Source organism: Nerophis ophidion, linkage group LG06 (genome assembly GCF_033978795.1).
Source record: "Nerophis ophidion isolate RoL-2023_Sa linkage group LG06, RoL_Noph_v1.0, whole genome shotgun sequence".
Lineage (NCBI taxonomy): Eukaryota > Metazoa > Chordata > Actinopteri > Syngnathiformes > Syngnathidae > Nerophis > Nerophis ophidion.
In genome coordinates, this window is record NC_084616.1 from 18,316,090 (window position 1) to 18,329,290 (window position 13,201).

General features: G+C 34.6%; 1 protein-coding gene across 2 annotated transcripts in view; it reads right to left on the bottom strand.

Moving 5' to 3' along the window:
- nup210 (nucleoporin 210) overlaps window positions 1-13,201 on the bottom strand; it is a 131,988-nt gene continuing 118,787 nt past the window's right edge. The window contains exons 36-40 of one of the 2 annotated variants that reach the window (XM_061902923.1): window positions 10,595-10,845; window positions 10,333-10,528; window positions 8,680-8,799; window positions 3,553-3,630; window positions 1-561 (exon numbers count right to left, since the gene is read on the bottom strand). In XM_061902923.1, the coding sequence (XP_061758907.1) occupies window positions 464-561; window positions 3,553-3,630; window positions 8,680-8,799; window positions 10,333-10,528; window positions 10,595-10,845 (743 nt within the window). In that variant the 3' untranslated portion in view covers window positions 1-463. Of the gene's footprint in view, window positions 562-3,552; window positions 3,631-8,679; window positions 8,803-10,332; window positions 10,529-10,594; window positions 10,846-13,201 lie in introns of both variants that reach the window. The other variant, XM_061902922.1, reaches the window with a different exon arrangement.

Genomic DNA, 13,201 nt, shown 5'->3' on the forward strand with positions numbered 1-13,201 from the left:
TAAATTAAACACTTTATTTGCCAAGCGTGAGCGCGTACACGACCATGTTGCGAGCGTACAGTCGTGTCGTCGAGGTCTCTGAGAAAGCAACAGAAAAAAGCTTCACATCTTCAACGAGTTCACATTCATGAAATAAAAACAAGCTGCACGTTTGGTGGCTCAAACCTTCAAAAAGACAAAATGTCCGAAAAAAACCCAAACATTTAAAAGAAGCACAAATGCACATTTTGTAGGATGATGAGTTGAGTGGACAGTGTTTACAGTCAAGTTCTCTCCTATAACAAACAAGGTGCACAATAAAACAATAACAATTCTTTGAAGCGCTAAACTAAGAACTATTCACTCATAAAAAGTCGTGTACCAAAATATACTTGCAAAGGTTGTACAGTCATGTGATCAGCGTCCATGCTGACCCTCTGAGGCACATTCAGTGATGAACATGAAGGTGATGATGAAGGGGAGGTCAGGACATGTAGTCCGGGGAATAAAGACGAAAACGAGGGCTGCTGCCGGGATCCCCCCTGGGTGCGGAGTGGTTGAAGGAGTTCTTGGCCGGAGACACTGGGGACGAAAACGCTGGGATGAGTGAGATTCCAATCAAAGATAATGAATATCAAATACATAAACGTTATTTACACAACATCCATCCTCACTAGTAAAGTCAAACTGCACTTTTGGGGGCGAAGACAAGAACACTTATCTTTTTCTTGGTGTGCATTCTAAATCGTAAATACACATTAGCAAAAGTCCGCAAACAATGGAGTCTATTCTGCTTATAAAACGTTCTAAAAACATCCAAAAACCTCCATCAAGGTTTTATATCCACACTAAGTATATATGTAGTATCTGGTAACATTCATAATAACATGTCATATTTAGATGTTTTCATGTGAAGTGAAGTGAATTATATTTATATAGCGCTTTTTCTCTAGTGACTCAAAGCGTTTTACATAGTGAACCCCAATATCTAAGTTACATTTAAACCAGTGTGGGTGGCACTGAGAGCAGGTGGGTAAAGTGTCTTGCCCCAGGACACAACGGCGGTGACTAGGATGGCGGAAGTATATATCTAATGTAGTAACATTCATAACATGTAATATTTACATATTTTCATCATACTGTAAGTATATATGCAATGTAGTAACATTCATAATATGTAATATTTACATATTTTCATCACGCTGTATGTATGTATTATTGTAACATTCATAATAACATGTTTACATATTTTCATCATACTGTAAGTATATATGTAAAGAAGTAACATTCATATGTAATATTTACATATTTACATCATACTGCAAGTATATATGTAATGTAATAACATTCATAATAACATGTTTACATATTTTCATCATACTGTAAGTATATATGTAAAGAAGTAACATTCATATGTAATATTTACATCATACTGTAAGTATATATGTAATGTAATAACATTCATAATAAGATGTAATATTTACATATTTTCATCATTCTGAATGTATATATTTAATGTAGTAACATTCATAATAACATGTAATATTTACATATTTTCATCATACTGTAAGTATATATGTAACATTCATAATAACATGTACTATTTACATATTTTCATCATACTATAAGTATATATGCAATGTAGTAACATTAATATGTAATATTTACATTATACTGCAAATATTTATGTAATGTAACAACATTCATAATAAGATGTAATATTTACATATTTTCATCATTCTGAATGTATATATTTAATGTAGTAACATTCATAATATGTAATATTTCCATATTTTCATCATACTGTAAGTATACATGTAATGTAATAACATTCATAACAACATGTAATATCTACATATTTTCATCACACTAAGTATATATGTAGTATCTAGTAACGTTCATAATAACATGTAATATTTATATATTTTCATCATACTGTAAGTATATATGTAATGTAGTAACATTCTTAATAACATGTAATATTTACATATTTTCATCATACTGTAAGTATATATGGACCGTAGTAACATTCATAATATGAAATATTTACATCATACTGTAAGAATATATGTAGTATCTAGTAACATTCATAAAAACATGTACTATATACATTATTTCATCATACTGTAAGTATATATGTAATATAGTAACATTCATAATAACATGTCACATTTACATATTTTCATCACACTGTAAGTATATATGGCATGTAGTGTCATATTTACATCATACTGCAAGTATATATGTAATGTAATAACAGTTATAATAACATGTAATATTTACATATTTTCATTACACTAAGTATATATGTAGTATCTAGTAACGTTCATAATAACATGTAATATTTACACATTTTCATCATACTGTATGTGTGTAATATAGTAACATTCATAATAACTTGTAATATTTACATATTTTCATCATACTGTAAGTATATATGTAATATAGTAACATTCATAATAATATAATATTTACATATTTTCATCATACTGTGGGTATATATGTAGTATCTAGTAACGTTCATAATATGTAATATTTACATATTTTCATCATGCTGTAAGTATATATGTAATGTAGTAACATTCATAATAACATGTAATACTGACAGATTTTCATCATTTTAAGTATTAATTTCAGAGACGCATCACAACGCTCACTTTCTCTTCAACAAGACTATTAATCGTGGCAGACTTGATGAGAGACAACAAAGACTACTTTGGGACAAATGATGAACCAGAAACTTCTATTTTTGAGCCTGAATATAAGGAAGATGATGTTCAAGTTTTAGAAGCTGCATGCTAAACAGATGCAGCTTTAGTCAAACATTAAGCGTCATGTAGCAGTATTGCTAAGTGCTTAACAAGATATACAAACATAATAAAACTATCACTTATTGTACAATGTCTGCTCTCACTGCGATAAAGACTGATGGGCGGTTTATATATTCCCCTTTACATCAACAATTCATCTTAACCCTCACAAAGGGTTAAAAAAAGTGTTTTTCTGGCCATCCTCAGGTCTAAGTTGAATGTCAAAGTTGACCAACTTGTCAGATTATGTCCACAACCTTCTACTATCCAGGTGAGAGACATGACTTATCACCTCAAATTCACTTTCACCAACTCAGAGGCCATGCAGCAGCTCAATATGTCAATATAGCGGCATGAGCTCGTTAGCGCTCTGTGGTCACAGTGCCAATAAAAGTAGTTCCTCTGTGTTAGCGCTTATAATAACAATATCGCTAATACATTTTTTATTTTCAGGTCACGGCAAGTAAATGATGTTTATGGATGTTTTGGGAGGCTTTATGATTGCTACCATTAGCTACATTATTAGCCACCTCTTACATGCAGTATTTAACAACTTAGAATGCATTACAAAAAAAAAAAAAAATGTGTTCTTGTTTTACACAGAGCGTCTTGCCCAAGGACCCAATGGCAGTGACTCGGCTGGCGGGAGCGGGGATCGAACCCGGAACCCTCAAGTTGCTGGCACGGCCGCTCTACCACCTGAGCCCCTCTATCTTTTGTTTAATTAGGTCACTAATTGACAGATGGATATTTAATGGCCTACCTGTGAGAGGAGGCGGAGTCTTCTGGATGAAAGAGGGCGGGTACGTTTGTTGCTTGGGGGAAAAGACGGTGTGGAGAACTGGAGCGCACAAAAACAGAACATCAAGGACTAGCACGATGTAAACCATCAGGCATCGTCGTCAGTAAAACATGAAGTTGATGAACATTAGAATGAAATGAGATGAGGCAATTCCTGAAGGAATTGCGTGTGAATGATCCAATGCTGAAGTTAAACCGAAATGCTGACCGGAATGTAGTATGAATGTAAGAATAATTTGAACGTTGAAGAGTTTGTATTTCCAGGAAAAACGGAATTTGGTTTGGAACTTGGGAGTGTTAGTTGGATGAGTGGAATGTGTTGATGTTGGAATGGTTTGAATCGGTCGAAAAATGTGCCAATTGTTGAAGTTTAAAAAAGGGACAATTCATTTTGAATGCAGAAAATGTCCCTGAAAATTGGGAATTCTTGGAAATCTAGGAATTAAAAAAAAAATTGTTGAAGGAGAGCACACCATTTTGAACAAGCTGAATAATTTGGAGTTGAAACGGTTTGAATTGTATGAAAAATGTGGGAATTGTGAAATTTTGAGGAATGTCCTATTGATTTCAAAGGGAATTTCATGGAAATCTGGGAATTTCTGGGAAAATGTTATAAGGCTTGAATGTTTTGAATGAGTTGAAATGGTTGGTGTTGAAATTATTCAAATCGGTCGAGAAATGTTGAAATTTTTAATTGAGAAATGGTACTCAGGAATTCCAGGAATTTCGTGAAAACCGGGAATTTTTCCAGTTCAAAAAACTACTTAGTTTTTTGTCCTGATTAAGAGGAATCTTTGGCCGGTGGAACGGTTGAAGTGGGTTGAAAAATGTGGAAGAAGTAGTCGCCAGGAAAAAGGGTCAAAAAATTGTTTGAAAAAAAGGGAATTCCTAGATTTTTTTTTAACTTGGAACAATGATAGTTTGAATTTCCAGGATGAGTGGAATATGTTGAAGGTGGAATGGTTTGAATCGGTTGAAAAATATGCAAATTGTGGAAGTTTAAAAAATGGACAATTCATTTTGAATAAGGAAAATGTCCCTGAAAACTGGGAATTCTTGGAAATCCGGGATTTTTTTTTTTTTTGGTGTTGGAATTTTTCAAAGCGGTCGAAAAATGTTGAAATTTTTAATTGAGAAATGGTATTAAGCAATTCCAGGAATTTCGTGAAAATCTGGAATTTTCCCAGTTCAAAAAACAACTTTGTTTTTTTGTCCTGATTAAGAGGAATGTTTGGAAGGTGGAAAGGTTGAATTGGGTTGAAAAATGTGGAAGGAATAGTCGCCAGGAAAAAAGGTCAAAAATAGTTTGAAAAAAAGGGAATTCTGGGAATTCCTGGAATTTTTTAAAACTTGGATGGTTCGAATTTGCAGAATGAGTGGAATATGTTGAAGGTGGAATGGTTCGAATCTGTTGAAAAATATGCGAATTGTTGAAGTTTAAAAAATTGACAATTAATTTTGAACAGGGAAAATGTCCCTGAAAACTGGGAATTCTTGGAAATCCGGGATTTTTTTTTTTTTTTTAACTGTTGAAGGAGACCACACCATTTTGAACAGGCTGAATATTTTAGAGTTGGAACGGTTTGAATCAGATGAAAAATGTGGGAATTGTCGGACTTTGAGAAATGTACTATTGATTTCAATGGGAATTTCGGGAAAAGCAGGAATTTATGGGAAAATTTTAAAAGGCTTGAATGTTTTGAGTGAGTTGAAATGGTTGGTGTTGGAAGTTTTTAAAGCGGTCGTAAAATGTTGAAATTTTTAAATTGAGAAATGGTATTAAGCAATTCCAGTAATTTTGTGAAAATCTGGAATTTTTCCAGTTAAAAAAAAAACTTTGTTTTTTTGTCCTGATTAAGAGGAATGTTTGGACGGTGGAAAGGTTGAAATGGGTTGAAAATGTGGAAGGAGTAGTCGCCAGGAAAAAAGGTCAAAAAATGGTTTGAAAAAAAGGGAATTCCTAGAATTTTTTTAACTTGGAACAATGATAGTTTGAATTTCCAGGATGAGTGGAATATGTTGAAGGTGGAATGGTTTGAATCGGTTGAAAAATATGCAAATTGTGGAAGTTTAAAAAATGGACAATTGATTTTGAATAAGGAAAATGTCCCTGAAAACTGGGAGATCTTGGAAATCCGGGATTTTTTTTATTGTACATTTTTGAAGGAGAGCACACAACTTTGAACAGGCTGAATATTTTAGAGTTGGAACGGTTTGAATAAGATTAAAAATGTGGGGATTGTGGAACTTTGGGAAATGTCCTATTGATTTCAATGGGAATTTCATGGAAATCTAGGAATTTTTGGGAAAATGTTAAAAGGCTTGAATGTTCTGAATCAGTTGAAATGGTTGGTGTTGGAATTTTTCAAAGCGGTCGAAAAATGTTGAAATTTTTAATTGAGAAATGGTATTAAGCAATTCCAGGAATTTCGTGAAAATCTGAAATTTTCCCAGTTCAAAAAACAACTTAGTTTTTTTGTCCTGATTAAGAGGAATGTTTGGAAGGTGGAAAAGTTGAATTGGGTTGAAAAATGTGGAAGGAATAGTCGCCAGGAAAAAAGGTCAAAAATGGTTTGAAAAAAAAAGGGAATTCTGGGAATTCCTGGAATTTTTTAGAACTTGGAACAATGATAGTTTGAATTTGCAGGATGAGTGGAATATGTTGAAGTTGGAATGGTTCGAATCTGTTGAAATATATGCGAATTGTTGAAGTTTAAAAAATGGACAATTAATTTTTAACAGGGAAAATGTCCCTGAAAACTGGGAATTCTTGGAAATCCGGGATTTTATTTATTTTTTTAACTGTTGAAGGAGACCACACCATTTTGAACAGGCTGAATATTTTAGAGTTGGAACGGTTTGAATCAGATGAAAAATGTGGGAATTGTAGGACTTTGAGAAATGTACTATTGATTTCAATGGGAATTTCGGGAAAAGCAGGAAATTTGGAGAATTCATTTTGAATGAGGAAAATGTCCCTGAAAACTGGGAATTTTTGGAAATCCGGGAATTTTTTCAAAATTGTTGAAAGTGAGCATAACATTTTGACCACGCTAAATATTTTAGAGTTGGAACTGTTTTAATTAGATAAAAAATGTCCAGATTTCCCAGAACTCCAGGTTTTCCGGGACATTCAAAATGAATTGGCCGTTTTTCAAATTTCCACATTTTTCAACCGATTCAAACCATTCCACCTTCAACATATTCCCCTCATCCGGGACATTCAAACTATCATTTTCAAAGTTAAAAAAATTTGTGGAATTCCCGTTTTTTTTCAAACCCTTTTTTGACCCTCTTTTTCTGGCGACGACTCCTTCCACATTTTTCAACCCACTTCAACCGTTCCAAATCATTCTTCTTAATCAGGACAAAAAAAACTAAGTTTTTTTTCCAAACTGGAAACATTCCTGGTTTTCCCGAAATACCTTAATACCATTTCTCAAATAAAAATGTTACTCCTTCAACATTTCTTGACCTATTTGAAAAATTCCAACACCAACTCAATCAAATCTTTTAAAATTTTCCAAAAAAGTCCCATTGAAATCAATGGGACATTTTTCAAAGTGCCACAATTTCCACATTTTTCATCCCATTCAAACCGTTCCAACTCCAAAATATCCAGCCTGTGTGCTCTCTTTCAACAATTTAAAAAAAATCCTGTTTTTTACGAAATTCCATCATACCATTTTCAATTAAAAAACGGTTACTTCTTTAACATTTCTTGACTGATTTAAACAATTCCCACACTAACCAATTGAGCTCATCGTGCTTTTCCCAAAATTCTGAATTTACAGGAAGTTCCCATTGAAATGAATGGGAAATTTTTCAAGTTGCACAATTCCCACATTTTTTGTACCTATTCAAACCGTTCCAACATCAATACACTCCAGTCATCCTGGACATTCAAACTAACACTTTCCCAAGTTCCAAAGAAAATTCAGTTTTACCTGGAAATTCAAACTCTTCAAAAAAAAAAACATTTCAACATTCAAACTATTCTAACATTCATACTATATTTTGTCAGCATTTCAGTTCGACTCCAGCATTGGAGCATTCTTTCAGAAATTGCCTCATCTAGTTTTTTTCTGCATTTACAGTTTTTGTTTTAACTGTGTAATAAATAATAACAGTACATTTTGACACCATTAACACCAAACTGACACTATGTTTAGTCTTTAAACATATATATTAAGTTAGTTTGATTTTTTAGTATGTGGCCCTTGTTGGAAAAAGTTGTGACACCCCTGTATTATTGACATTTATTTCCAATATATTTGTTAGAATAAAATGTTTGTCCAGACTTATGAGTTCAAAAGCAAGTACAATATCCATCAATGTGTATTTAAATCAAATCTGTACCGAATTGTGTTAACATAATCAGTTGATTAAACACTATAGGAGAGCAGCCATAAGGGCAATGTGGCCCTCAATGAAAACACGTTTAACATCCCAGGTCTACATCATGATCTTAACATATTCATTAATAATAATATATAATTATCTCAATAATAGTATATTGTCTTAATAATCAATATATAACAATAATGCAAGTAACCATTTTGTATAACTGTTTACCATTGTACTGTACTTGGAAGGTAAACAACTATGAGTTAACATAAATAAATGAACAAAAATTAAAATAAAAGGGAATCATTTACTTAAATGTTAAAAATCTTAAAATTTGTCTTTTTTTTCCCTTGTTGAAATAACAAGGTAGAGTTGTTTTTGGGTTGTCACTACATGATCACGTATTGATGGGCTCATATTGCCCAACCCATTTGAAGCTGAAATATTCCCACAATGGTACAAAGGGCTTTGTCCTCATTTTTTTTCGTGGCACTTCTTACTGGTGTGTCCGGATAATCTTTGTACGTACAGTACTTCCTGTGTGTAAAGCTGCTGGCCGCCGAGAAAAAGATTGTGAATGAGTGAGAGGAGGGCTCACTGTGTTCAGTTAATGTTACTGGTGAATAAAAGGTGCCGCAAGAGTGAGGCCTCTTTTTTCCTGTTTGAAGCCAAAGACCAGAGATCTGATTGGCCGACATGTCAAAAACAAGACTGGAGAAGAGGAGGAGGCGCGGGGACCTACCGATGATGACGATGGCCGTGGCGGCCAGCAGTGCAAAGAGGGTGAAGAGCATCATCTGGTAGGAGCTTCTGAAGGCAGCCAGCGGCAGAGCGCCCTCCAAGTTACCAAGTGTTGCAGCAGCTGCTGGCAGAGGACATGACGATGTCTCCATCTCTCTCAAAACAACACTTCACACTTTCATTGCAGCCAACAAGTGCAAAGTGTGCATTTCTCACACAGATGATCCTACTAAATCTACATTCAGTGTTAGATATGATAGACTTGTTTAATAAGTTATATCCAGAAGATTAATGTAATGTAAGCATTGATGACAGTGTGTAACTAGAATGTATTTATATATTGTATTCATGCATCCATTACCATTCCTGGGTGACCATTTAATTCACAATCCATTCAACACCATTCTTCATTCAACACCACTCTCACAATGTAATATTTGGTATAATAACCACAATACAACTTTGTCAAAACAGGTTACAGGTTAGAACATCTCATTACGGTTGCATGGAGATGGCCTAAAAACATTTTATAAAAATGTATTCTTTTGGAAAAAAATAATAATTAAGAAAAATATGTTTTTTTTATCGATTATTGAAAATTATGAATCTTTTTAGTTAGGATGAAAAAAAAAATAGTGATTCGAATGATAATATATTTTTTCTGTGCACCCTGATGTATGTGAAGGTATGTATGTAAAAATATGATATATATATATACACACACATATATACATACATACACTTACTGTATGTATATACACATATACATTCATTAACATACACATATATACATACATACATTAACATACACATACATTAACGTGCATACATATATACATACATACATATATAGATATATATATATCTACATAAAAAATATATACATACATAAATACACACATACATACAGATAAATGTGTATATGTACATATACACACAAATAGATGTGTATAGACATATATGTGTATATATACCTATACAGACATATATGTACATATACATGCATATGTATATATATATATAAATACACATATACACACACACACATATATATATATATATATACACACACACACACATATATATATATACACACACATATATACATAATTATATATTTATATAAATATGTATGTATGTGTGTGTATATATATATATATATGTGTGTATATATATATATATATATAAATATGTATGTATGTGTGTGTGTGTATATATATACATATATATATAAAAAATATGTGTGTGTGTATATAAATGTACGTGTTTACATACAGTATGATAAACATTGGGTAAGCACGGTAAGCACACCAACTCTATTCAAACTATGAAATAATGAGTACAATATGCTGTATAATTAAGATGAATGGGATTTAATGTATATCTATATATACAGTTTAGAGATGGGATTGTTTTTTATACCTCCTATATTTAATAGGACCCTTTTTTGTACTTACTTCAAAAATTAATTATTGTTTCTTAAAAAAAGAAAAGGGCAACAATAAAACAACAAAAAGAGGAAAAATACGTGTTTCACGACAAAAGCTTCCTGCAGGAATATGAAGAGATATCTGATGCATGTCACTCAAAGGCAGCAGGAGCAACATCTGACAGTTTGTGATAACTCATGACAAAACCCTAAATGACCACTGACCTTGCGTCTTCTCACTGGGATCGCTCCCGTGCGCCAAAGTGACAGGGATGATGAGCCTCTGACCCGAGGAAGCACTACTGATGGTAATGGAGGCGGAGCCAGCAGTGTGGAGGTCCACAGCACTGATGGTGTACTTGGAGAAGGAGCTGTGCACCTCACCCTCTCGAATAGTGACCATGGGAGAACTGGACACCAGCTGAGACAGAAACAGCAACCGCATGACTTTCTCTTTGCACCAAACACGGCAAATGTTGCCGCTCACCTTCACGTCTGCCAGCGCAGCAGCGGGACCAAACACGCTGATCTCTGCTGAAGAGTGCAGCTTTGAGAGCAGCAGCTCCGTCACATCCGAGTAGAGCCCCGACTCCATGGTCAGCCGGGCGCTGATCTGCTCCCCTGAGAAGGCGCTGCCCTCCAGGCCCGCCTTCACCAGCAGGCTGGTCATTGACATGCTGAGAACTCTGCTCAGCTGCTCCGCCATTGGCTGCAAGGTGATGGAGCACGTGTAGAAGCCTGTGGCCATGCAGGATGAACACATCATCAACTTGTGAAATATAAAGTAATATGACAATAATGTACCTTGGCGAGTGGACTTCTACGATATCTACTTCCAGCTGCTTCTCCATAGTTTCATGATTAAATGATTAAATATTATCTAAACGTCCTTGGCTGCCAAAACATCACGTTTGTAACATTTAATAGGCCTTTTAAAATTACTTTTTTTATGGAACACAATACAATAGAATGTAGCACAAACAATTACAGATGATTTATAAAGTAATATGACAATAATGTACCTTGGAGAGTGGACTTCTGCGGTATCTACTACCAGCGGCTTTTCCATAGTTTCATGGATAAATGATTGGATATTATTTTAACGTCCTTGGCTGGTGCTTGGCTGCCAAAACATCACATTTGTAAAATTTAGTAGGCTTTTTAAAAATACTTTTGCATGGAAAATAATACAAAAGAATGTAGTACAAACAAGTACAGTAGTTTTATGAAGTAGTGTGACAATAATGTACCTTGGAGAGGGGACTTCTATGGTATCTATTTCCAGCTGCTTCACCATATTTTAATGGATAAATGATTAGATATTATTTTAAAGTCCTTGGCAGCCAAAACGTCACATTTGTAACATTTATTAGCCCATTTAAAAGTACTTTTGTACGGAAAACAATAAATTAGAATGTAGTACAAACAACTACAGTAGTTTTATAAAGTAATATGACAATAATGTATCTTGGAGAATGGACTTCTACGGTATCTACGACGAGCAGCTTCTCCATAGTTTCATGGATAAATGGTTAGATATTATTTTAACGTCCTTGGCTGATGCTTGGCAGTCAAAACATTGCATTTGTAACATTCAATAGGCCTTTTAAAAGTACTTTTGGACGGAAAACAATACAGTAAAATGTCGTACAAACAAGTACAGTAGTTTTATAAAGTAGTATTAAAAAATGTACCTTGGAGAGTGGACTTCTATGGTATCTACTTCCAGCTGCTTCGCCATAGTTTAATGGTTAAATGATTAGATATTATTTTAAAGTCCTTGGCACCCAAAACGTCACATTTGTAACATTTATTAGCCCTTTTAAAAGTACTTTTTTATGGCAAACAATACAATAGAATGTATTACAAACAAGTACAGTGGATTTATAAAGTAATATGACAATAATGTACCTTGGAGAGTGGACTTCTACGGTATCTACTATCAGCTGCTTCTCCATAGTTTCATGGATAAATGGTTAGAAATTATTTTAACGTCCCTGGCTGATGCTTGGCCGTCAAAACATCACGTTTGTAACATTCAATAGGCCTTTTAAAAGTACTTTTGGGCGGAAAACAATACAATAAAATGAAGTACAAACAAGTACGGTAGTTTTATAAAGAAATATGACAATAATGTGCCTTAGAGAGTGGACCGCTAAGGTATCTATTTCCAGCTGATTCTCCATAGTTTCATGGATTAATGATTAGATATTATTTTGACGTCCTTAGACTCCTTCTGCTTGAGTATAGTGCAGAATAGCCGTGCTACCCGACTTGTTCCTCTTACCTGTGTGTTTATTTCCCTACCTGACGGTTTCGGTTAAAACTGTTCCCTTCCTGAAACCGTCAGGTACGAAAATAAACACACAGGAATTGCATAATTTTTTGAAAACCTAACAAACCTCTTTGGATTAGCAGTGCTATGCTCCAACTGCTTAACTATCTACACGCTCTGTGGTGTTTCTGATGATTTCTTTCTTTGATTCAATTAACACCATCCACTTATTTGTAGTCACACACACTTCCTCCACAACAGTGCTTCGAAAAACAAAAGGTCCGTCCATCTCTGGCTGGAAGCTAGTACGAGTAAGAGTGTGACGTTTACTATGTCAACTCGTAGTGGGGAGGCTCCTCACACCTATTTGTGTTGGCAACTACTAGCATCACAATTAGTGTTTGAGCGTTTCTAAACCCCACGAAGAGAAGTGCAAGTGAGAGTCCACGCCCACTCTGCTCTAATCTGTAGGTGAAAGGTCATCTGCAGTCACATGCTCCTGTTAAGAGCCGGGCCAGAATTAGCGGCGCGGTTGCAGCCTTGAACATGTTGTGGCTTCCCTCCGGGATAAGCCGGCGACGAGAGAGAAGTCCCAAACACAATTAAGACAAGCGTGCAGCTCCATGCATCACGCTGGCACCTTTATGGGCGCGGGTAAACACACCCTTTGGGCAGCGTGGATATTGATTACGGTCTGTAAAGCCTCTTCACCTCATGTGAAGTATACTGTTTGTTCACAACAATGCTTGTTTTCACAAGTATCAACCACTAATCATGTGAGAATTGAACCATCATCCTGTATACCACTATTACGACTAG